Raw genomic sequence first — 26707 nt, forward strand, 5'->3', positions numbered from 1 at the left:
TACCAGCATGTGTCACCATGCCTGGCTAATTTTTTTATTTCTTTAGAGCTAAGGTCTCTCTACGTTGCCCTGGCTGGTTTGAACTTCTGGCTCAAGCCATCCTCTCATCCCAGCCTCACAAGTAGCTGGAATTATAGGCACAAGCCACTGTGCCTAGTGGAAAATTGGTATCGTAACCATGCTATACATTAATGTGAATACTAAAGAATGAAAATCATAACATAGTTATAGAAGGCTGTTCTTTTTTGGAGAAGATTAAAGGATTATAAGTGGTACATTTTACAATTTTTTGAGAACATATGTGAAATAAAAAGAGGGTTCCGGAACACTTATCCTAAAAACTATAGTGAATGTAAAGGCGTCATGATTCATTTTAGAGAGGGGAAAGTCGGATATATTTTTAAGATACAGCTGACCTCTATGATGGCAATGTACTAAGATTGTGTAGCTAATACTTTTTGAGGCTTGAAATGAAATTTCATTACATATATTGTTTTAATGTATATATTTGTTTTAAAGTTCTTTAAAGATATTTTAAAAATTAAACAGGATGTCTCAATTTTTAAAAATCTATGCAGATACATATAATTAGGAAAATTTTTGCTCTATAGGAATTGAATCTCCTTATAACATAAACTTCCAAACTAATAATTTTTAAAGAAATATTCTTAGTTTCTCTTTAGATAAAAATAAAGGCTTATAAGAGTCTGGATATAAGGAAAGAATAGTTGCTACACTGGATCTTAGTGCAAAAGGCACTAAGAAGGTCACCAAAAATGTTAGGCAAAACCGTAAGCCAGATGAAAGAGCTGCCCTTTTCAACTTATAGCTACTAACGGTGCAGGTAGCCCAATCAGTTCATGAAACAGCACTTCCTCAGCTGGTTAAAGGAAAGCAGCAGTGTGCAGCAAAGCAAGGCGATATTTCCATGTTACTGTCTTTTAGCTCCACTCCCAAAAAGGAGAGCCACCAATGCACTCTTCACACTTTCCTCTTTCCCTGTTCCACTCTACGCCCATTCAACTCCCCTCCACAATTTTAGAACATGTTCTTTCCTCTGAGACCCTAAATTAGAACCTGAAATGGAGTTTCCCTTGAGATTAAGCAATACGGACAATCTAGCTGGAGTCCTCATGTAGTTACATGGTGACTGCCAGCCTTCTCTGTTTTCTCTATTTCTACGTTGTCCTTCTTGGGTAGTTCATGAAATACATGCTTTCCGTGGGCCTGCTCATCATTTTTCATCACTACCTATCCATACTAATATTTTCAGTGTATATGGAACACTCTGCCTTTTCCCTTCTTTTTTCTCTAAAGCCAGCATTTCCCAAAGTGTTTCTGAAGCTCCTTGTGAGGGAATCAGCTAAATACAAAATGCAGATTCCTCAGTCCCACCTGGGCCTCCTACATCAGTTTTGGCAGGATTCTTAAGAGTTTTTCCACAAATTCTCCAGATGTCTTTTACATATATTGAGAACCAGTGCTTTTCTCATTCCTATTTAAATTTTTATTTTAGAGTCTGGGTCTTGCTCTGTCACCCAGGCTGGAGCACAGTGGATCATGGCTCACTGTAGCCTCAAACACCTGGGGTTAAGTGGTCCTCCTCTCTCAGCCTCCCAAGTAGCAGGGTATACAGGTGCATGCCACCACACATGGCTAGTTTTTAAATTTGTTGTCGAGATGGGGGTCTTGCTTTGTTGCCCAGACTGGTCTTCAACTGCTGGCCTCAAGTGATCATCCTGTCTCAGTCTCCCAAAGCATTGGGATTATAGGCGTGAGCCACCATGCCCAGCTGCTTTTCTCATTCTTGAAATGAACTGAAGGCAAGGAAGCAAACATATCTGCTTCATCCCTGGTATACTACATGCTGGCCCATATACGCACTACATCACTGGTTCTTCAGTGTGGTCCAAGAGTCCCTGAGAGATCCACAGACCCAGGAGACCTGTGAGGTCAAAACTATTTTCATAATAACATTAAGGCATTATTTATTTTTTTAACTACCAGTCTCTCATACTTTACAATGGTATTTTCTAGAGGCTACATGACATATCCATAATAATCTGAAAAGCTAAATAAAATATTCCTCCCTTTTCTAACTATAATACATATTTAAATGAGGCATATACTACATACATATACACTGCAACAAATCGAATACAAAGGCAGATATGGTACTCCAACTGTTTTCTATTCAGTCAGACATTTAAAAGACTTACAGAAATTTAAAAGCACGCTATTCTTTTTTTTGGAAAATACAGAAACTTATATAAAAGTGTTATCTGTATTAAAATATAATGGGTTGATTATTGCTATCTTAGAATGCACTAATATATAATGGGTTGATTATTGCCATCTTAGAATGCACTAATATATAATGGGTTGATTATTGCTATCTTAGAATGCACTAATAAATGTTTTTAAATTATCTCAATGTTAATTTCTAATGCAAAAATATCAATACCTATAACCTACCCAAATAAAGGCATTTTGGAGTGCTCAATAATTTTTAAGAGTAAAAAGGGGCCTGAGACCAAAAATTTTGAGACTTGCTTCCTCACATAATGAATAAAACCAGAAAGTAAAGAACACCAACTGAAAATAGATAAGAATGAGATGGGTACTTAGAGCTATCCGAATGAAATATATAAATATTTTAATTAAATTTAGTAAATATTTATTGAGCAACTACTATGTATAAGACATAATATGATACACTTCCTTAAAAAAATGCTATGGGATCTCAACTTAGCCAGAAGGGTGTTTGCATTTAGCTTACCTATGAAAAATAAGCCTGTTATTACAAATTGTTTTTGTCCTAGTTGATTACACTAATCTTTAGTTTTTGAGAAACTAGGTATTTGTTTCCTGAAAAATGTTAAGATTTCACTTGCTTTAAATTTCTAAAATAGGCCAGGCGCAGTGGCTCATGCCTGCAATCCCAGCACTTTGGGAGGCCAAGGTGGGCGGATCACCTAAGATCAACAGTTCAAGACTAGCCTGGCCAACATGGCGAAACCCCCATCTCTATTAAAAAATACAAAAACAAGCTGAGCGTGGTGGCAGGTGCCTGTAATCCCAGCTACTCGGGAGGCTGAGGCAGGGAGAATTGCTTGAACTTGGGAGGCAGCAGTTGCAGTGAGCCAGGATCACGCCACCACACTCCAGCCTGGGTGACAGAGTGAGACTCTGTCTCAAAAAAAAAAAAAAATTCCTAAGATAAACTTAAAAGCCAGGTACAAACTGTGAATTGCTGTAATACTCCTGTTATTGCTATGTGACTGACTCCTGTTTAACTGTAATTATTCACTAACAACTTTTCAACTTCCAACTTATTAAGTACAATAGGTAACAGCTTTATTTTACCACCACTTTCTAATTAATTATTAGGAATAATGATTTTGGTAAAGGTGCATTTGAGACATTTGTACTCCTTTTCCATGCTGTAACTTTTATTCATACTGGATAGTCACACCACATAAAATACTGTCATATCACCTGAGGCAAATCTGATCATACATAAATTAGAACCACATACCAAAAGTAGATTTTCTATCTGCTATCCATCGCAAGGCCCAATCTGCTTTTTTCTTAACATAGGGCATGGTTTCAATTGCATTAAATAAAAATTCCCTGTAAAAACAAAAGAATGAACACTAAAGTTATTCACTTGTTTTTCTTCTTTTTTTTTTGAGACAGAGTCTCGCTCTGTCGCCCAGGCTGGAGTGCAGTGGCACAATCTCGGCTCACTGCAAGCTTCACCTCCCAGGTTCACGCCATTCTCCTGCCTCAGCCTCCCGAGTAGCTGGGACTACAATGTGCCCGCCACCACACCTGGCTAGTATTTTTAGTAGAGACGGGGTTTCACCATGTTAGCCAGGATGGTCTCAATCTCCTGACCTCATGATCCGCCTGCCTCGGGCACCCAAGGTGCTGGGATTACAGCCATGAGCCACCACACCTGGCCTCACTTGTTTTTCTTAACTGGACTAAACTTAATCAGAGATAATAACTGTAACTCTATGGTATGCTACCAGATCTGTAGTTTTTATACATTTTTACATGTCCATTTGAGAAATAAAACTCAAATTATTGGTTTGAATCTGGTCTCATACAAAACCAGCTAAATTTGAGTATTCAATTTCTAAACAGAAGATGCTACTGAACAGTTCTTAAAGATAAAATATCTAAGGGTTAACTGGTTCTATAACAAGTTTTTTTTTTTTTTTTCCTAATACTTTTTTTTTTTTTTTTTATTATACTTTAGGGTTTTAGGGTACATGTGCACAATGTGCAGGTTTGTTACATATGTATCCATGTGCCATGTTGATTTCCTGTACCCATTAACTCGTCATTTAGCATTAGGTGTATCTCCTAATGCTGTCCCTCCCCCCTCCCCCCACCCCACAACAGTCCCCAGAGTGTGATGTTCCCCTTCCTGTGTCCATGAGTTCTCATTGTTCAATTCCCACCTATGAGTGAGAACATGTGGTGTTTTGTTTTTTGTCCTTGCGATAGTTTACTGAGAATGATGTTTTCCAGTTTCATCCATGTCCCTACAAAGGACACGAACTCATCATTTTTTATGGCTGCATAGTATTCCATGGTGTATATGTGCCACATTTTCTTAATCCAGTCTATCGTTGTTGGACATTTGGGTTGATTCCAACTCTTTGCTATTGTGAATAGTGCCACAATAAACATACATGTGCATGTGTCTTTATAGCAGCATGATTTATAGTCCTTTGGGTATATACCCAGTAATGGGATGGCTGGGTCAAATGGTATTTCTAGTTCGAGATCCCTGAGGAATCGCCACACTGACTTCCACAATGGTTGAACTAGTTTACAGTCCCACCAACAGTGTAAAAGTGTTCCTATTTCTCCACATCCTCTCCAGCACCTGTTGTTTCCTGATTTTTTAATGATGGCCATTCTAACTGGTGTGAGATGGTATCTCACTGTGGTTTTGATTTGCATTTCTCTGATGGCCAGTGATGAGGAGCATTTCTTCACGTGTTTTTTGGCTGCATAAATGTCTTCTTTTGAGAAGTGTCTGTTCATGTCCTCTGCCCACTTTTTGATGGGGTTGTTTGTTTTTTTCTTGTAAATTTGTTTGAGTTCATTGTAGATTCTGGATATTAGCCCTTTGTCAGATGAGTAGGTTGCAAAAATTTTCTCCCATTCTGTAGGTTGCCTGTTCACTCTGATGATAGTTTCTTTTGCTGTGCAGAAGCTCTTTAGTTTAATGAGATCCCATTTGTCGATTTTGGCTTTTGTTGCCATTGCTTTTGGTGTTTTAGACATGAAGTCCTTGCCCACACCTATGTCCTGAATGGTATTGCCTAGGTTTTCTTGTAGGATTTTAATGGTTTTAGGTCTAACATATAAGTCTTTAATCCATCTTGAATTAATTTTTGTATAAGGTGTAAGGAAGGGATCCAGTTTCAGCTTTCTACATATGGCTAGCCAGTTTTCCCAGCACCATTTATTAAATAGGGAATCCTTTCCCCATTTCTTGTTTTTGTCAGGTTTGTCAAAGATCAGATAGTTGTAGCTATGCAGCATCATTTCTGAGGGCTCTGTTCTGTTCCATTGATCTATGTCTCTGTTGTGGTACCAGTACCATGCTGTTTTGGTTACTGTAGCCTTGTAGTAGAGTTCAAAGTCAGGTAGCGTGATGCCTCCAGCTTTGTTCTTTTGGCTTAGGATTGACTTGGCGATGCAGGCTCTTTTTTGGTTCCATATGAACTTTAAAGTAGTTTTTTCCAATTCTGTGAAGTCATTGGTAGCTTGATGGGGATGGCATTGAATCTATAAATTACCTTGGGCAGTATGGCCATTTTCACGATATTGATTCTTCCAACCCATGAGCATGGAATGTTCTTCCATTTGTTTGTATCCTCTTTTATTTCATTGAGCAGTGGTTTGTAGTTCTCCTTGAAGACGTCCTTCACATCCCTTGTAAGTTGGATTCCTAGGTATTTTATTCTCTTTGAAGCAATTGTGAATGGGAGTTCACTCATGATTTGGCTCTCTGTTTGTCTGTGATTGGTGTACAAGAATACTTGTAATTTTTGTACATTAATTTTGTATCCTGAGACTTTGCTGAAGTTGCTAATCAGCTTAAGGAGATTTTGGGCTGAGACAATGGGGTTTTCTAGATATACAATCATGTCATCTGCAAACAGGGACAATTTGACTTCCTCTTTTCCTAATTGAATACCCTTTATTTCCTTCTCCTGCCTGATTGCTCTGGCCAGAACTTCCAGCACTATGTTGAATAGGAGAGGTGAGAGAGGGCATCCCTGTCTTGTGCCAGTTTTCAGAGGGAATGCTTCCAGTTTTTGCCCATTCAGTATGATATTGGCTGTGGGTTTGTCATAGATAGCTGTTATTATTTTGAGATATGTCCCATCAATACCTAATTTATTGAGAGTTTTTAGCATGAAGGGTTGTTGAATTTTGTCAAAGGCCTTTTCTGCATCTATTGAGATAATCATGTGGTTTTTGTCTTTGGTTCTGTTTATATGCTGGATTACATTTATTGATTTGCGTATGTTGAACCAGCCTTGCATCCCAGGGATGAAGCCCACTTGATCATGGTGGATAAGCTTTTTGATGTGCTGCTGGATTCGGTTTGCCAGTATTTTATTGAGGATTTTTGCATCAATGTTCATCAAGGATATTGGTCTGAAATTCTCTTTTTTGGTTAAGTCTCTGCCAGGTTTTGGTATCAGGACGATGCTGGCTTCGTAAAATGTGTTAGGGAGGATTCCCTCTTTTTCTGTCGATTGGAATAGTTTCAGAAGGAATGGTACCAGTTCCTCCTTGTACCTCTGGTAGAATTCAGCTGTGAATCCATCAGGTCCTGGACTCTTTTTGGTTGGTAAGCTATTGATTATTGCCACAATTTCAGAACCTGTTATTGGTCTATTCAGAGATTCAACTTCTTCCTGGTTTAGTCTTGGGAGGGTGTATTTGTCGAGGAATTTATCCATTTCTTCTAGATTTTCTAGTTTATTTGCATAGAGGTGTTTGTAGTATTCTCTGATGGTAGATTGTATTTCTGTGGGATCGGTGGTGATATCCCCTTTTTCGTTTTTTATTGCATCACAAGTTTTTTTTTTAAACCCAATACATTATTAAGCAATAGAAAATATTATGCTCAGAAACTTCCATACTTGAATAATATTTCCTTAACATTGAGTTTTGGAATAAGTTCTGATCTGAACATAACCAAGCCGTAAGCAATATCTTGTAAATAAAATCCCAACAATACCTTTTCTTGGGATCTCTGATGTAAGTGTCTATCAGCAAACTGTACATCTCTGAGTGAACATTCTCAATAAGAATTTGAAAGCCATAGAAACAGCGAGCCTCTGGAACCTGCACCTCCTGACTAAAGCGCTCCACCTGAGAAGATAAGGGAAACAGATATATCCAGTTCTATAGGCTCTCATTAAACACTGCAAATCAGAATCTGGACATCAGCATTATCACTTAAAAACTGCCTGTCATGTAACAAACAGGTCAGAAAGACCTTCTGGATTATTTTAAGCAGTATCCTAGGCAGTACTGTTTATCCATCAATTCTCCATGGTAAATTATTTGCATAGTATATTCTTTTTTTTTTTGAGATGGAGTCTCGCTCTGCCACTAGGCTGGAGTACAGTGGCGCCATCTTGGCTCACTGCAACCTCTGCCTCCCAGGTTCAAGAAATTCTGCTTCAGCCTCTCAAATAGCTGGGGCTACAGGCATGCGCCAACACGCCCAGCTAATTTTTGTATTTGTAGTAGAAATGGGTTTTCACCATGTTGGCCAGGATGGTCTCAATCTCTTGACCTCGTGATCCGCCCACCTCGGCCTCCCAATGTGCTGGGATTACAGGTATGAGCCACCGTACCCAGCCTATCTTTCTAATTCTTTTTAAAAAGAAATTATGCCTCCTGATCAACCATAATCAAGTTTTTAAATGGGGAGCCAGAACCCAGTGTTCTATTACAGAGCTCCAAAGGTTATTAAGGTGCAAGTTCTCTATTAAGCTTACTATCTGAGGGTAAAAATCAAACTCATGTTAATGCACTGTAAATAGTTTTGACTGGTATCATTTATGCTTGATTTAATAATAGTTTGCTGGTCAAAGGATAAGCAATTCATCAGAAAAACATTTTAAGCTTCATCTAGTTCATTTTTGAGACATCTTGTCTTTGGCTCAATTTAATAATCTTACTGACATTATCATCATTTAACTGCTAAAGGAGAACAAAAGTTAAATCAAGCAAAAATCTTACCAAATTTTCATTTACAATTCCATCACTGGCTGCAAAAAAGGCTAAGATGTGAGAGATGAAGTACTTCTCATCTGCTTTAAGCTTGTTCCAGTGAGGGAGATCCTTTGATAAGTCGACCTGGAATAAAAAGATTTTCAAAAATTTTAATTTGGAGTTAAGTTCTTCTCAATGTGTTTGGGAAACTAACTTCTATTGTTAGGTAGGAATATCCCACTACCAGTAATCTACGGAAAAAGAAAGATGTTAGCATTGCAGAGAAATAAAAAAAAATTATGTTAATAAGTGTATTATATTCAGGATTTTTGTTAAATGGGTAGATTATAGCTACTCTTGGTGGGGGAGGGGGAACAGCTAAACTATGTGAGGCAAAGGAAATGTTAATTTGTTACATAATGGTAACCATTTTATTATATATATGTATCTTATAACATCATGTCGTACACCTTAAACATAAACAATAGAATTTATCTTTAAAAAATTACAACGGAATTGAATTTTCTGGCTAATTAAGAAGCTGGCCAGGATGTACTTTAAAAATATTCAAATTAACATAATCTAGTGGCACTGTAGCAAATGAAAGAAGGGCTAAAAGGGGAGGGGGAAGAGTAAAAACTAGTCAAGAAGGCACTGAAGTGAATAAACTAATGAATCTCAACAGTCACTGCTTTAACATTTTATATAATATTTGCTATAGTGTTGGATAATTAGGCACTTATTAACCAACTGTAGCTGCTACTTTACTGCCAGGTAATCAGTCTACTTTTATATCCAGAAGTAATGCCAGGCAGGTAACAACCTGAGTTTTGTTTTGTTTTGAGACAAAGTCTCGCTCTGTCGCCAGCCTGGAGTGCAGTGGCATGATCTTGGCTCACTGCAATCTTCACCTCCCAGGTTCAAGCGATCCTCCTGCCTCAGCCTCCCGAGTAGCTGGGACTACAGGCAGGCGCCACCATGCCCACCTAATTATTTGTATTTTTTAGTAGAGACAGAGTTTCACCATGTTGGCCAGGATGGTCTCGATCTCTTGACCTCATGATCTGTTCGCCTCGGCCTCCCAAAGTGCTGGGATTACAGGCATGAGCCACCACGCCTGGCCTTGTTTTCTTTTTTTAAAGAGATGGGGTCTCACTCTGTTGCCCAGGCTGGTCTCAATCTCCTGGCCTCAAGCAATCCTCCTACCTCAGCCTCTCAAACTGTTGGGATTACAGGTGTGAGCCACCACAGGTGGCCAACAACCTGGTTTTTAAAGCAGTTTATACGTAGGTATGGCTTCCATTGGGAATGGAAATATTTTTGAAAATGTTTATTAGAATTAGTCTTTGGAATTAAGGGAGATGTACTTTAGAATTTGGTGAAAACTGCAATTTAAAAATTGTCTATTTTTTTAATTTTTGAGACAGGGTTTCACTCTGTCACCCAGTCTGGAGTGCGGTGGCACAATCTCAGCTCACTGCAATCTCTACCTCCTAGGCTCAAGCAATCCTCCCACCTCAGCCTCCAGAGGCACAGGTGGGACCACAGGCACACAAAACCATGTCTGGCTAATTTTTTGTATTTTTGGCAGTGACAGGGTTTTGCCATATTGCCCAGGCTGGTCTTGAACTCCTGAGCTCAAGTGATCTGCCCACCTCAGCCTCCCAAAGTGCTGGGAGTACAGGCCTGAGCCACTGTACCCAGCCAAAAATTATCTTTAAATGTACCTTCCCTTAGTCAGTTCTGGGGGCTATAACAAATTACCATTGACTGGGTTGCTTAAACAGCATACTTTTATTTTCTTTTTTAACATTTCTGGAAGCTGAAAGCCCAAGATCAGGATGCCAGCATGGTTGGGTTATTGGTGAAGGCCCTCTTCCTGATTTACAGATGGCCACCTTCTTGCTGTATCCTGACATAGCAGAGAGAGAGAGAGATCATATCTCTCATGTCTCTTCTTATAAGGGCACTAATCCTATTCATGAGGACTCCATCCACATGACCTAATTACCTCCCAAGGCTCCACCTCCAAATACCATCACACAGCATATGTAGACATCATTTTGATAGGGACAGGAGGCAGGGAAATTCTGGGCAGAAGAAGGTAGTCCCTGGCGAGGACTCCACCCTCAATCCCGGAACTGCAGCCCAAAGTGACAACATGTATTCCTGTTTTCCCACTCGAATGTTGCCTTTTCCAAAACCACCCATGGCCCCACTCCCCCACCCTGTGCCCGTAAAAACCCCAGGCTCTACCAGCAGAGAAGAGGAGAGGAGAGGAGAAGAGGAGAAGCAGCTGGATGTCAGAGACTATGGTTGGACGTCAGAGAGAAGCAGCTTAACTTCAGAGGAACAGTTTGACAGTATTCCTTTGGAGAGGAGTCAGCCGGGGACGGCCAGACAGACTCCAAGAGAAGATTATTTTTCCACTCCATCCCCTTTCCAGCTCCTCTTCCCACTGAGAGCCACTTTCATTGGCAATAAAATCCTCTGTATTCACCACCCTTCGATTTGTTCATGTGACCTGATTTTTCCTGGATGCTGAACAAGAGCATGGTTGCCACAGGTGTGGATGCTAAAGCCTGTCACACTGACCCTCTGCCCTCACTGGTAGAGACCAACTGCCCCATGTGAAAAGGCAGAGCGCCCACTGAACTGTTAAAACTTAAGCCTTCCACGAACAGCAAAAGCTAAAAGAGAGTTAACTATAACACATTCCTTCTGGGGCTTCAAGGGTTGTGGGTACTCCCCACAGATGCTGCCATGAGGCCTGCATGGAGTTTTGCTCCTGCCGGTGCCCAAAAGAACTCACCAAAGCTCCTGCACCTGCTCACCTGCATGCTCCCTCCCTCGAGGGACTGAGGGCAATGGGTTCAAGTGAGTGGAGTTTGCCCCTGCCAGTGCCAAAGCAGCCAGCTAGCTCCAGAGTGCGCATTCCAGTTCCCACCCGCGAAGGGATCAGAGAAACTATCCTGCTTCAATTTTGTCAGAAAAATCTTTTAAATATTTTTCATAATTAAATTCATAAACAGTTGAAATATGTAATTGTCCTTGTCTTTTGCCTTTGTTTTATTTACTCTAACAAACCCTCGGCTGGGCACGGTAACTCACGCCTGTAATCCCAACACTTTGGGAGGGTGAGGTGAGTGGATCACGAGGTCAAGAAATTGAGACCATCCTGGTCAACATAGTGAAATCCTGTCTCTACTAAAAATACAAAATTAGCTAGGCATGGTGGCGCATGCCTGTAGTCCCAGCTACTTGGGAGGCTGAGGCAGGAGAATCGCTTGAACCCAGGAGGCAGAGGTTGCAGTGAGCCAAGATCGTGCCACTGCACTCCAGCCTGGCAACAGAGCACAACTCTGTCTCAAAAACAAAACAACAACAACAACAACAACAACAAAAACCCACAAAGCCTCAAGCCTCAATCTCTTTGACCTTTCCAAAAAGGACTAATGTCCCAACCTTTTAATCACATGCTATTTTCCAAATCCTTTTCCCCACTAATTTATTCTTTAAGTGTTTGCTGAGCACTTACTGCACACCTGACACTGTGCTAAGCACTGGGGATACAACGGAGCAGGGTGGAGGAAATATTTGTCTTCATCTTTTAAAATATGCAACCTAAAAATCAAGTTCTGTTCTATTAAAAGCTCAACTCAGGTTTAACTGAAGGACATCTTCTTCATTCATATATATTATAACCCCTCAGGTTTGTTTTTTTTTTTTTTTTTTTTTTGAGACAGTCTCACTCTGTTGCCCAGGCTGGAATACAGTGGCATGATCTTAGCTCACTGCAGCCTCTGCTACCTGGGCTCAAGCGATTCTCCTGCCTTAACCTCCCGAGTAGCTGGGATTACAGGCACCTGCTGCCACGCCTGGCTAATTTTTGTATTTTTAGTAGAGACAGGGTTTTACCATGTTGTCCACGTTGGTCTCAAACTCCTGACCTCAAGTGATCTGCCCACCTTAGCCTCCCAAAGTGCTTGGATTACAGGTATGAGCCACCATGCCCAACCTCTTATATATTATATATTTGATATTAAATGTTAATATTGTAAGATGCTTCCTTTTAAATATTAAAATTATCTCTTTGAACACTCAGTTTCAAAGGTCTTGTAAATTTTATTTACACTACATTGGAAATATTCCCTTCCTGCCTAGCTTTTTCTTATTTGAGCAAATTCTCAATTTCATCATTTAAATACTGATTCCAAAGTAGACAATTATCATAATTGCCTGAGTGGCTTTAAAGAAAAAAGTCCCAAACCCCAGACTTTTGTCTTTTGATCAGGGTTTCTGTTGATCAGCCATATTTAAGAATTAAGCTCAACCATTTAAGCTGACTAAATGGTAACTTACATAATTTGTAAATGAAAAATATGTGGAACTAAAAATGTGTTTATCTTCAAAATACGTATTTGAATCGTCCTATAATTAGCTACAAAACACATACCAACCTGTAGATTTCAGTTTTTAAAAATTAGTGTTGCTTTGTTACAGGTCATATATTACCTCTGCTAAAAGATGCAAGTTAATTTCCAAATGAATTTCAAGAATCCTAAGAATCCTAAGTACCCCTTTTAACATAATGAACGAAAAAGCCACCTGTGTATTCCACTTGTTCTCTGAACCGTATCTAACAAAAAAACTTTCTAAAAACCACAGACAGTTAGGGACAGTCAGGTGTGTCGAGCATTATGACCACGTATGAAAATATTGGGTGTCTGTTTTTGTGTGGTTTGGTTTTTTGCTCTATATGTCAACTATAATATAACAAAGATGTTGACAATATAACACTACAATATAACAAAGATGGGTAAGTGGGTAAAATTAGTGTAATAGAAGCTTCAAACACTGGTGCCTTCTGATTTCTAGGTTAAATTTTCCCCCTTCTGTGCATAAAACAATAGTTTACATTTATTTGGTGCTTACTAAGTGTCAACTACCATTTTAAACATCTCATAAATCCTCATAACAACCTGAATAGCCAAGTACAATTAGCCTAATTTACTGATGAGGATACACAGAGAGGTTATGTAACTTTCCCAGTTCCATAGCTAGTAAGTAGTGGCACAGGATTTGTACCTAGGCAGTCTGACCCCATAGCCTGCATCCTTAACAGCATGTGTTTAACATTTATAGAATTAACTTCTTGAAAAGAGATTCAAATCTATCTATCCAAATAGATACATCTATCTATAGAGATACATATACAAACATATACAGAACAAGAGTGCTGTACAGGTATCACCATCATATTTAAAGATCAAGACAATAACTATTTGTTCAGTTAGACTACAGGGCAGTCATTTTCATGACCATTGTCCTTACCAACCAGCAAATATTTTCTAGTTTGCTGTGTTCAACTGACCTCCCAGGTGGAATTAACAAAAAGCATTCTACAGCTGATCTATTAGTGGCAACTCTGTCACATTTGATGTAGCTGAGGGCAGAGCCAAATTGGGAACAGCACTGTGAGTTCCACCTGGCTGACTCGGGAGTGACTCCCCAGCCTAGAGGATCAAACTCTTCATGTAGCAGCTCCTTTTGTACAATCAGATAAATCTCTCAATTGAAAGCAGAGTTGCTACAGCTTTCACTCATTTTTTGACTACAGCTGCAATTTTACTTATTCTGCTGATCTTATAAGACTAGTCAGACAAGTCTTACTTGGCCATATCAAACTAAGTCTGTTTAAAAATAGAAAATGTTGGCCGGGCGTGGTGGCCCATGCCTGTAATCCCAGCACTTTGGGAGGCTGAGGCAGGTGGATCACAAGGTCAGGAGTTTGAGACCAGCCTGGTCAACATGGTGAAACCCCATCTCTACTAAAAATACAAAAATTAGCCGGGCGTGGTGGCTGGCGCCTGTAATCCCAGCTACTCGGGAAGCTGAGGCAGGAGAATCACTTGAACCCGGGAGGTGGAGTTTGCAGTGAGCTGAGATCGTGCCACTGCACTCTAGCTTGGGTGACAGAGTGAGACTCTGTTTCAAAAAAAAAAAAAAAAAAAGTCTAATACATTGGAAATAAAAATCTGGCAGAATTAGATGCCATTGTTGCAGCAGAAAACTTGTTTATAGATAGTAATCTAAACTAAAACATTGAGATCATCGTATTTAGTCTCAGTAATTCCAAAACTTATCTTCTACAACTGATCTTCTTCAATGTATAAGTTTTTCAATATCCTGTAAAACAAGAAGGAACACTGCACTATAGGACATGAACGCTCATGGAGGCAATGCCACGTACCTCTTCTGCTGTCCAGAAGGAAGCCTGTGCCTGTTTATACATTTTCCAAATATCAGGGTACTGGATTGGAAAGATGACAAACCGGCGAGAACTCTTTCTTAGGAGTGGCTCTTCATTTGACTTTATTTCATTTTCGTTGGTATCTGAAGATGATCTCTTTGAAAAATAAGTACAAACATGCCTTTTATATAGACATTTCTTCTTTATTCATACCTACACATACATCTAGGGAAGTCAGGGAGACGGCATTGGTTTGAGAGCCCGTCTGCCTGGGTTGAATCCTTACTGTTACCTGGTAGCTGACTAATACTGTTAGGAAGTGCGTGTGTGACCATAGGAAGCTGCTTTACTTCTCTAACCCTCAGTCTCCTCAGCTGTAAAATAATTCCTGCCTCATAGGTTTATTCTGATGATTAAAAGTGCTTTAAACAAAGCCTGGTATATAGCAAGCACTCAAAAATTAATGTAATTATTGCTAGTTTGAGGATAAGTACAAAGCTAGACCCATAAATGTCATCATGATGGGCAAATTTCTAAGTTTGTGAACCAAATGTCCCTTTAGAGCCCCTCTGATATAGATTGCTGGAATGAATAAGCTACTGGTATAAGCTACTTTAATGTTTTTTCTTTCTACTCTTCACTGAAATACTATAATACTTATCTGAAAACTCATTACCTACAACTTAACCTTTGTTCATCTTAACCTTCTGATACTCCAATTTGTTACTGCTATTTACATTTTAACATCACTGCATATGATCTCACTGTGGGCCGTCTCAAAGCTTTGTGAATAAAGTGCGAAACACATACCTGTATTCACACTGCTTCAAAACATGACTGCACTCTAAGAGCAAATGGTGCCATGCATATATTTTTAAAATAGTGAGAACATCAGAAGAGAATCAAAAGAGTCGCACATGTGTGAGAATGAGTATAAACAAAGGACATACAAATAAGCTAAACATATAAACCAGGATTAGAACACCTACAAATTCTAGACTCCTAATCAAAACGGTCTCTCTCTACTGTGACAGGCCCGTTATGTTCCTTACTCCAGCGTCCACCCATTGTCACCTCGCCAAAGCAAGTGTTATAGCAGAGGAGGCTAAGGCTTACCAAGAAGAAAGGCCAAAATACAAGCATAAGGCTATGCAAATACAGGGGGGTTTGCGTGCTTTATACCTACTGCCATCACAGTACAGATGGTCTTGATTTTAACTACTTGTTTAAAGGTGTGGGCCTCCTCAGATACAGCACTTGAGCCCTGGAGAAGAGGAACCAATTTTTATTTATTGTGATGTTCCCAGAGCTTAGTATCGTGTCAAGCATGTTTTCTAAGTAAATGGGCTGCTAATTTCTCTTCCTCCTGTACTCAGATTTCTAGGTACCTTTAGAAAATTTTAATTTAACATAGGACCACAATACATCAGTGAGACAACCCAATAACCACTAAAATCAATCACATTTTCCCCTCTTCACATCACCCCAAAGGCCTGGGTTAGGTTCCAGATATAAGTACATAGCTCACTGCAATTTAATTCCCTGTTAATTGTCTATATTTTCCTGTGCTTCTTGAAAGTAAAAACCAGGCTGGGCGCGGTGGCTCACGCTTGTAATCCCAGCACTTTGGGAGGCCGAGGCGGGTGGATCACGAGGTCAGGAGATCGAGACCACAGTGAAACCCCGTCTCTACTAAAAATACAAAAAATTAGCCGGGCGTGGTGGCGGGCGCCTGTAGTCCCAGCTACTCCGAGAGGCTGAGGCAGGAGAATGGCGTGAACCCGGGAGGTGGAGTTTGCAGTGAGCCGAGACTGCGCCACTGCACTCCAGCCTGGGTGACAGAGCAAGACTCCGACTCAAAAAAAAAAAAAAAAAAAAAAGAAAGTAAAAACCATTTTCACCCTTGTAGAATCCCTTGTGCTTAGCACAGTACCTGGCACTTAGTTGGTACTCATTCCACAAATATTTGAGCAATTTTTTTTAAGACTGGGTCTTGCTCTGTCACCCAGGCTAGAGTGCATAGATCACAGTAGTGTGATCATAGATCACTGCAGTCTCAAACTCCTGTGCTCAAGTGATCCTCCTGTCTCAGCCTCCCAAGTAGCTAGGACTTTGTGCACACATCGCGACACCTGGATAATTTTTAAATTTTTTGTAGAGATGGGGGTCATGCTATGTTGCCCAGGCTGGTCTCAAACTCCTGGCCTTTGCTATTTTTGTTACTGAAATTTGGGATATACTCAAAGTATGAAAGTTGGGAACTTCCATACTTTTGTTACTGAAAGTTGGGAAGGACAACACAAGTAGTCACTCTTCAGCACCAAACGCCCTGACGATGAATGAAGTTTTTAAATGATGATAAATAATTGATCTGCTGAAGACTAGTACCTTTAAGTTAGAATGAAAGTCACATTTGTATATACATTCTCCTGTTGTATCCTGATAACCTGTAGACTGTTAAGAGGAGAAGCTGGATTAGGAGTGTGTATGAAGGATTTTTGCAATGTGAAGAGAAGGAGGTTAACCAACATCAACCTTTGAGCTGGGCTAGAGATGACATATTATTTCATAATGCTTAGATACGTGCACAAACATACATTTAAATACAATTTCAGAAAGTATATGCATCTTGAAACTCTAGGCTCTCCAGAGTACCCTCTGTGAACCTAATCTAAGAACCCATATTTTAGAAGAAAAAAACAATGTGAAAAAAGATATGATGGGCCGGGCATGGTGGCTCACGCCTGTAATCCCAGCACTTTGGGAGGCCGAGGTGGGTGGATCATGAGGTGAAGAGATCGAGACCATCCTGGCCAACATGGTGAAACCTTGTCACTACTAAAAATACAAAAATTAGCTGGGTGTGGTGGCACGTGCCTGTAGTCCCAGCTACTCAGGAGGCTGAGGGAGGAGAATCACTTGAACCCGGAAGGCAGAGGTTGCAGTGAGCTGAGATCACGTCACTGCACTCAAGCCTGGTGACAGAGCAAGACTCCATCTCAAAAAAAAAAAAAAAAAAGATATGATGGTATGCGACATTTTTGAAGAACTAGAAGTAATTTTCTAAGTCTGGACTTGATGGTAGTGGGGGACAATGGGAGGAGATGAAACCTAAAAGGCAGCAGAAAACACTTCCCAGAGAACTCTGTGATCCCCGTAATGTCACAAACACCAGGAGAAAATTTCACTTTTAAATGTTTTTATCCTTTTAAAATAGTAATAAAAATAACCAAAACAAATGTTTTATACTGTACAGCAATGAAATCAGCAAATCATCAATGCATAAACTTGTGTTTCCAGGTTATCTTTCTTTTTTTTGGATGACCTCAGATGAAAGTTTCTCTTGGTATCTCTGCTCAACTGAAGAATACCATGAGAGTGAAAAATAGGCAGTTAAAAAAACAAATAAAAAAGCCTGCAACCATTTGTATGGATTTTTCAGAGGTGAACCAAGCTTTTTATTTTTTTTTCCAAAACCAAACCAAATTGAAAAAACAATATTTATAGTGACAATAATACAGTAGAGGCCTTATTATGCAAAGTGATCCAAACAGGTAGTTGAAAATTGGCTAAAGGTAGGAATCATAAGAAAATGGTGTATTCCTTAAACTATGTGACTTAAACACATAATTTTTTTTTTTGAGACAGTCTCACTCTGTTACCCAGGCTAGAGTGCAATGGCATGATCTCGGCTCACTGCAACCTCCGCCTCCCAGTTCAAGCAATTCCCCGGCCTCCTGAGTAGCTGGGATTACAGGCGCCTGCCACCACTCCCAGCTAACTATGGAATTTTTAGTAGAGATGGGGTTTCACCATGTTGGCCAGGCTGGTCTCGAACTCCTGACCTCAGGTGGTTTGCCCGCCTCAGGCTCCCAAAGTGCTGGGATTACAGGCGTGAGCCACTGCGCCCAGCCTAAACACATACATTTTTATTTATTTTTACTAATCTTCTGCCATAAGGTCAAAGTTTTTTGTTTTTTTAAACTTGGCTCACTGACTGAAGCCCCAAATGTTTTGAATATTCCACACCATAATGTATGACCTACACTTTCTAGCTTTAAAATTTTTTTTTCAGAGACAGGGTTTTGCTCTTTCACCCAGACGGGAGTGTAGTGGTATGATCATAGCTCACTGCAGCCTCAAATTCCTGGGCTCTAGGGATCTTCCTGCCTCAGCCTTCAGAGTAGCTGGGACTACAGACACATGACACCATGCCTAGTTAATTTTTGTAGAGATGGGGTCTCGCTATGTTGCCTAGGCTGGTCTCGAACTCCTGGCCTCAAGTGATCCTCCTGCTGCAGCCTCCCAAAGTGCTGGGAGTATAGGCATGAGCCACCTCGCCCAGCCTCTAGTAGGAACAGAAATATATCGCCGGTTGGATGCAGTGGCTGGCCAGGTGTGGTGGCTCATGCCTATAATCCCAGCATTTCGGAAGGCTGAGGTAGGCGGGCGGATCACTTGAGATCAGGAGTCCAAGACCAGCCTGGCCAACATGGTGAAACCCCATCTTTACTAAAATTTAGCCGAGCATGCTGGCACATGCTTGTAATTCCAGCTACTTGGGAGGCTGAGGTGGGAGGACTGCTTGAACCCAGGAGGCAGAGGTTGCAATGAACCAAGATCACTGCACTCCAGCCTGGGCAATAGAGCAAGACTCCATCTCAAAAAACAAAACAAAAAGAAATATATGGGTTCATGAGAGAGCAGCCTACTAGCCATACATAGAAATTTCAAAGCTCATGGGTATCTACATTTTTACAGGGTTAATAAAAGAGCAAAATTGGTTAGTAGTAATCTGACTTTTAAAAAATTTTTGAGCAGGTCAAAGTGGTCTGCTTTGATATAAAACACTTTGGCATCTAATAACTCTAACATGTATGCTATTGGGAGCCACTGAAGGTTTTTAATCAGGCAAATAACAATCAGATATGTTTTAAGATCGCTTTTGTAGAAACATTCCTAGATTAGAAGAGAAATTAGAGACAGAAAGAACAATGAAAAGATTATTGTACTACCCATCTCTTGCCTGAACTAGAAACACACAAAAAAATTGATTTAAGTGATATTCAGAAGTAGAATGAATTATTCTTCCTAAAAATTTGAATTTGGGACAAGGGGACAAGGAACAGTTAAAGATGCCCTTGATGTTTCCAGCTCCAGTAACTGGGTGATAACAAGATCTAAAAGGCACACAGAAGGTGCTCAGTACCTGGAGAATAAATGAATAAATCAGACAAAAATTGTGCTTCTCACATTAGATGTTTAACAGAACTTTAATTTAACTCCTCCCACCAAGCCAGGCGACAACAACAAAGTTACAAACACAATATCCTTACAAAGTCAACTAGGTCATTAGAAAAGATAATGAATTCAGGCTGGGCGCAGTGACTCACGCCTGTAATCCCAGCACTTTCGGAGGCCGAGGTGGGCAGATCACGAGGTCAAGAGATTGAGACCATCCTGGCCAACATGGTGAAACCCCATCTCTACTAAAAATACAAAAATTAGCCGGGCATGGTGGCGTGCGCCTGTAATCCCAGCTACTCGGGAGGCTGAGGCAGGAGAACCACTTGAACCCAAGAGGCAGAAGTTGCAGTGAGCCGAGATTGTGCCACTGCACTCCAGCCTGGTGACAGAGTGAGACTCCGTCTCAAAAAAAAAAAGAAAAGATAATGAATTCAGTTTCAAGATGTCCAGTAAGCAGTTAAAAATATAACACTGCAGAAAAGGATTGATGGAGATCCCATTAGTGGTTGCCAAGGGAATGATGTGATTATCCAAAGAGAACATATAGAGCAGCAAGACAACTGAGGATACAGGCTTAGAGAATGCTGATATTTAAAGGGCAGATGAAAGAAGGGGAGCCAGCTGAGATTAAAACTGACTGAAATGGATGCAGGACAAGGAAAAGCAAAATTAGGAATGATGTGATTTGGCTAAAGCAAAAGATCTAGACTTTTAAGATAAATCAGACTAAGAGGTTAGGAATCAATTTTGTGGCCAAAGATCTTCAAACATCGGAGGTTTGGAAGGCTCATACTCCAATTCTCCCCATTTGCCCCCAACCCCAGGTGCTGGTGTTCATTGCAGGGTACAGTTTGAAAATCTGTACCCTACAGATCTAGGGGTACAAATAGTCATGGAGAGTTTCTGAACAGGAATTAACATGAATAGAGGTGGCATTAGGAAGACTAATCAGAAACCCACGTATAGGATTAATTGATAAAAAACTAGATTTTGCAAGCAACTAAGGAACTAATTTCAAAGATGGAAATGAGGACTTAAGATGTGGCAGTTAGCATGAAAAAAGCAGCCTCAACAAGACTTCGCCAGCCTGAGGTGTTGGCCAGGCTTTTTGGTAGGAATTGAGACCCTTTGGGGAGTTTTTTGGGGGGCACAGGGTCAGTGACACGGAGGCACTGGTCTAATGAAGGATTAACTTGGCAATGGTAATTAGGACTGAATGGCAGGTAAGATAGGAGACACAGAAACAACAAAATTATTATAGCTGCACAGGTGTAAAGTGACGAGAATTTGAAATAAAGTTTAGCTAGCAGTAGGCATTCCTTAGTGACATTCTACTGTCTTTTCCAGAATGGTACTTCCAGTTTCTGACTGACTCAATTTCTGGTCACCCAGTTGGAAGACTTGCCTGGGCATGTCAGGACAACAATTTAGGTCAAGATTCCCCAGCAAGCACTTACGATGCCCCAATCTAGGCTGGCATCATACCAGACTCTTACATCCTATCCAGCCCCAATTCTACCACTTCTGTTTCTTTGCCTTTATGTCTCTTCTACTTCTGTAGAATAGCTGCATGTTGTCACAGTCGTATACTACTTGTAAGTATCATTTTCATTTCCATTCCCACAAAATCTGACAGAACCAATGGGATATCGGCCCAGGTGCAAGAACTTGGTTTTAAATTTAGCTCCACTACTGAGTCCTGGGCAAGCCATTTAATGTTTTCTGGCCTAAACTTTACCTTGACAACAGACTATGAATTAGATTAGCAATAGTTAACTCTGAGAAACTGACAAAAACTATGGACCCCTTTCTCAGAAGATTCACATCTGCATATACAAAATCTACATATCACTTCAGGAGATTTATAAAGCCCCTTCTAGTCTTATCTATGGATCCTTTAAGACAGTGGGGGGCTTTTTGTTTTTGTTTTAATATGTGTACCAGGATCACCTGAAGTACTTGTTAAAAATGCAGATCTCAAGAGATTCTGATTCACTATGTTTGGGGTGCCGGTCCAGCAATTTACATTTTTTACAAAATACTCCAAGTGACTCTGATGCAGGTCTCCTATTATGCACTCTGGCATCTAGAGAAACAAAGTGCTTCAGGCATCCCAGCATCTCAAGTTAAAAACTTTTGGACCGCTAAAATTCATTCTGAATCTAAAATACTGTCTGTCCTTGCGGGTCTGTATCACTGAGATAGGAGTAATAAATAAAATTTAATATCCAGGTGTTAAGCCTGAATCACTGCTGGTGCCATTAGCACAAACGGCAAAGTCTGAATTTTCCCCTTTGAGTAGGGAAGTTGGTACCAAACGTATTTGTTTCAAAACAGGAAGAAAAAGCTTGAGGGATATTTACAGTTAGTTACTAAATGCTTATAAAAATCAAGTCAAATAAAATCCCAAACCTGGCATCTACAACTTTCTAAAGAAATGTAGGGCCAAGCATGAATCTCTTGGGGTGGAAACGTTTGTTTCCTCCAAATCTTCACAGTATTAAATCAAAGATACCAAAGCAACAGGTTCCAGCAGTACAAAAAGCATTTCTCTTGTTTACAAACGGCTTAGAAGTATTTGCAAAATGACAGTATTTGAAAATTATACAGCAACAGTTTAAACTACCATACAATCCTACAGTCTAACAAATTCTGGTTTATTTATTTTAGGTTCTTTTATCAGCACAGGATCTGTGGAGAGCATGAACAACTTGGGCTTATTAAGCACTTACAACTTTCGTGGCACTTTGCATAAAGCATTTTACTTAATTCTCTGTGAAGTGTCACTTCCATTGTATAAAGGAAGAAAGTGACACCCCAAAGAGTCAGTTAGTTAAGGAGCCGGGCCTGAGCAAAAGTGGCCTCCTACCCTGATTTTTTCACTGGGAGGAGGTCATGAGGATTTCGTGTCCCCTTCTACCTGTCATCTTCACCCCATCCACCTGTGTCAATTTCCACAAGCGTTCTCCAACTCCGTGTCACCATCCCAAATGGTATGCACCTCTCCAGCAGAGCCGCCACAGTCCTCTTTCTTTGCCTCAGTTTCCTTGGCCAGGGCTCCAAAACAGGGAAGGAGGGTGGGAGAGCGTGAGGCAGATAAACGCAGGTGTAAGTCTCACCCCGGCCTGAGGCCTCCAAGCGTCGTCCTTGGCTGGCCCCGGGGCAGAGCAGCGGAGCGGGACGCAAACCCAAAGTCAGCTCCTTCCTCCGCCCTCCCCGGGGACGGCCTCCCCGGCGCTCGCAACGACGAAGCCAGGCTGCGGCGAGGGCGGGCGGACAGGCCTGTCCTGACCGCGGCGAATAACATTTCCAACAGCGGTCCTGCAACTTGCAATCTAACGGGCTGGCGTGACTGCTGGGAGGGGGAAGACGCGACGGCAACATTTACCTCATCCTGATCCAGCCCGGCCGCTTCCGGCCTTTCCGGGTCGCCCATCGCGCAGACTCCGCCGAAGCTAAAGGTGCTGAAGGAACTGAGCTTCTCAGGCCACTTCGAACTACGACAGCACCCAGGTGTTCCTGTGGTCCGCTGGGTCCGCCCCGCCCCCAGCTCTAGGGACTCGGCCGGCCCCGCCCCGCCGCGCCGGACCTGCTTTCTCGCCTGTCCATTGAGTGACTCTCCCTGCGCCGGCCCGACCCCGCCTCCCCCGCCTCGGGGCTCCGCCTAACCTCGGCCAGCCCCGCCTCCCCGCCTGCGGCCTAAGGGTTTCTGCCCGCCTCGGCCGACTCGCCTCCCCAACCTGCGGCCTAAGGGATCCTCCCCGTCTCGGCCGGCCCTGCCTCCCAGCCTGTGGCTTAAGGGATTCTCCATGTCTCGGCAGGCCCCGCCTGCCTTGGGGCTCCGCCTACCTCTGCCAGCCGCGCCTCCCCTGCCTCGGGGTTCCGCCTACTCCGGCCCCACTTCCGCGCCTGCGGCCTAAGGAAATCTCCCTGCCTCCGCTGGCCCCGCCTTACTCTGTTGCACCGCCCAGTCGTCCGGCTTTCCACTGAGGGACGTCCCCTGCTCTGGACGGCCTAGCCTACTCCAGCTGGCCCCACTTCACCGCATCGGCCCCGCCTCCTCCGCTCGCCCCCTCCGGGCGCCCACTCCTGAAGAGCTCGCCCGGAGCCCGCGCGGCCTCGCCTTCTCGGTGGCGCCCTGAGGGAGTCAGCCCGCTGCCCACCCTGCCCCGTCCCACCTCACCTCGCCCTCCCCGGGCTCTAGCCACTTGGTGCCGCAGGTGTCCTGCAGGCCGGCGCGAGATTCCCGAGCTCGCCCTCGTGGTGCTCCAGGAACACGGCACTTTGCGCTAGCCCGGCCTGTCCTGAGAGACTGCGGGAGGCGAAGAGAACGCGCTGTTGCTGTGGGAAGCGCCGGGGACGGGACAGCTACCCCGCCAAACACTTCGCTAGGGAAAGCGCTGGCTGGTTTCGTGCGTAAACAACCGAAAAGGGGAAGTGTCTGGGGGAAAGTGTGTGTGTGTGTGTGAATGCGGGTGAGTGAGGGGGAGAGGGACACGTTACTAAAGTCAGGAAAATATTTTGAAAAAAATATATTTTGAAAAAAAATAGTTTGGTCTAACAAAATTAAAATGGAAGAGAGATGTGTTTAAGTAGTTTGAAGCTGAAAGATTGACGGGATCTTGCCATGACCTGAACAGCATGCACCTGTTTTGTGGCTGGCTGAAGGATGGTAAATAGGATCAAGATCTCACTTTAAGCGTTGAAAATGCTGAAAGCTCTTTCTCAAACCTGCCATAGCGTGGGGTAGACAGTCTTTCTTAAAGCAACTACTAGGGGTCAAATGCTGAATGAAATTTTTTTCATCTGTGAACTTTAAATAATAGCCACATACACTCTGCTAGGCAACTGAGTCTCAATTTACTATAGGCCACGTGGCAAATAATCAGATTCAATTAAAATCATCAAACAATAATTGTGTGTCGGGCATCATGTTTAGGTATTCAAGATACAAACATGAATGAGTTTGGTGAAAAAGAATCATATCATCGTGGGCATGCATTTCTAGTTCCCTCACTTGTTAGCTATGCTACCTTGGGTCAATTAACCTCTCTGAGACTCAGCTTTCTCATCTACGGGATAAGAATAATAATCCCTTCCTTATAAGGTGGTTGTGTGAATATAATAATATATTACTTGTAAAACACTTATTGGGGTGGGAAATTACCTTGATGCGATGGTAGCTTCCACGTACGAGTCAGGCCATCCCAGAGGGTCATGGAACTCAGATGGCTGAGTTCAAAAGGCTCAGATCAAATTGAGATGCGTGAGTCACACAGTTTATAAGTTTATTTAAACAAGACATTTGACTTGAAAGGAAAACTAGGATTTTTTTAAGAGTAATGTATCACTACTGAAAGATTGCCTTAAATGTAATAGCTACGTACAAAGAGTTATAAAATTGTCCTTGGCTAGGCCGGTGCCGTGGCTCACGCCTGTAATCCCAGCACTTTGGGAGGCCAAGGCGGGTGGATCACCTGAGGCCAGGAGTTCGAGACCAGCCTGACCAACATGGAGAAACCCCGTCTCTACTAAAAATACAAAAATTAGCCTGGCGTGGTGGCACACGCCTATAATTCTAGCTACTTGAGAGGCTGAGGCAGGAGAATCGCTTGAATCCTGGAGGCAGAGGTTACAGTGAGCTGAGATCGCGCCATCGCACTCCTGCCTTGATGACAAGAGAGAAACTCCGTCTCAAAAAAAAAAAAAAAAAAGAATTGTCCTTGGCTTTACAATCATAAACGAAATACATTACAATTCTTCAACTGAAGAAGATATGCAAAAACTTAATGGTGTTTTGTTTTGTATGTGGGGTTTTTTTGGTTAAAACAGAGCAAAGTAACTAACTGGAATATAAAGATAAGACCTGAATGAGCATGGTATTAATGGAGAAGGGAGTCTTTTCACAAAACCATATTTCTCCACCATCCTATCTTCATTTGATGTGGACCAAAAGATTACATTGGGGCCGGGCGCAGTGGCTCACGCCTGTAATCCCAGCACTTTGGGAGGTTGAGGTGGGTGGGTCACCTGAGGTCGGGAGTTCGAGACCAGCCTGACCAACATGGAGAAACCCCATCTCTACTAAAAAAATACAAAATTAGCCGGGCATGGTGGCACATGCCTGTAATCCCAGCTACTCGGAAGGCTGAGACAGGAGAATCACTTGAACCCAGGAGGCGGAGGTTGCGGTGAGCCAAGATCGCGCCACTGCACTCCAGCCTGGGCAACAAGAACAAAACTCTGTCTCAAAAAAAAAAAAAGGGCCATTTGGTTAAAAAATGCAATACGCTTTTATGCATTATAACTATGGCATATACAATATGCCATAAAGACTATATGAAGATGTAGAATTCTGTTACTCCTGGAGATCTTGCAGTTACACATTTAATTGTTTACATAGTTACATTGTAACTAATATATACATACAATAAAGTAATGGGGAAGAGGAAAATGAAAGGATAGAGAAAACTATACTATAGTGGTCAGGGTGTGATGGAACCAAACTGCAGTTTTCTAATTGAAAATGCATTCTTGGTTCCTAAGAACAGAGTTCTGTAATAAAGTAGCAGGCTCCATTTTTAGTCCAAACCTCCTGTCCTTGGAACACATTAATTGTATCTTTAGCCTCCATCTCCAACTTTACAGGTGTGTCTATTTCATTGATTGGTTGTACACGAAGTCTAGAATCTGATCAGCCTCATTGCCTAACTCTGTTCACAATAGGCTTTCAATAATTTACTAAGTGGTATACACCTTTTTTTTTTTAAGATGGAGTCTCATTCTGTCACCCAGGCTGGAGTGCAGTGGCGGGATCTCGGCTCACTGCAGCCTCTGCCTCCCAGGTTCAAGTGATTCTCCCGCCTCAGCTTCCCGAGTAGCTGGGATTACAGATGCCTGCCACCACACCTGGCTAATTTTTGTATTTTTTTAGTAGAG

At 41.8% G+C, this 26707-nt stretch overlaps 1 protein-coding gene across 8 annotated transcripts in view; it reads right to left on the reverse strand.

Annotated features, from left to right (window-relative positions):
* The window catches only part of RRM2B (ribonucleotide reductase regulatory TP53 inducible subunit M2B), a 40648-nt gene extending 16437 nt beyond the window's left edge, over window positions 1–24211 (reverse strand). The window contains exons 1-6 of one of the 8 annotated variants that reach the window (XM_063642894.1): window positions 23952–24211; window positions 23157–23265; window positions 14522–14677; window positions 8296–8412; window positions 7283–7416; window positions 3539–3633 (exon numbers count right to left, since the gene is read on the reverse strand). In XM_063642894.1, coding sequence (XP_063498964.1) covers window positions 3539–3633; window positions 7283–7416; window positions 8296–8412; window positions 14522–14677; window positions 23157–23204 — 550 coding nt within the window. In that variant the 5' untranslated portion in view covers window positions 23205–23265; window positions 23952–24211. Of the gene's footprint in view, window positions 1–3538; window positions 3634–7282; window positions 7417–8295; window positions 8413–14521; window positions 14678–22637; window positions 23066–23156; window positions 23403–23951 lie in introns of those variants that run through there. The other 7 variants (XM_063642895.1, XM_063642892.1, XM_063642893.1 and 4 more) reach the window with 7 other exon arrangements.
* Window positions 24212–26707: the final 2496 nt, after the last annotated feature.

This window comes from Symphalangus syndactylus, chromosome 7 (genome assembly GCF_028878055.3).
Source record: "Symphalangus syndactylus isolate Jambi chromosome 7, NHGRI_mSymSyn1-v2.1_pri, whole genome shotgun sequence".
Lineage (NCBI taxonomy): Eukaryota > Metazoa > Chordata > Mammalia > Primates > Hylobatidae > Symphalangus > Symphalangus syndactylus.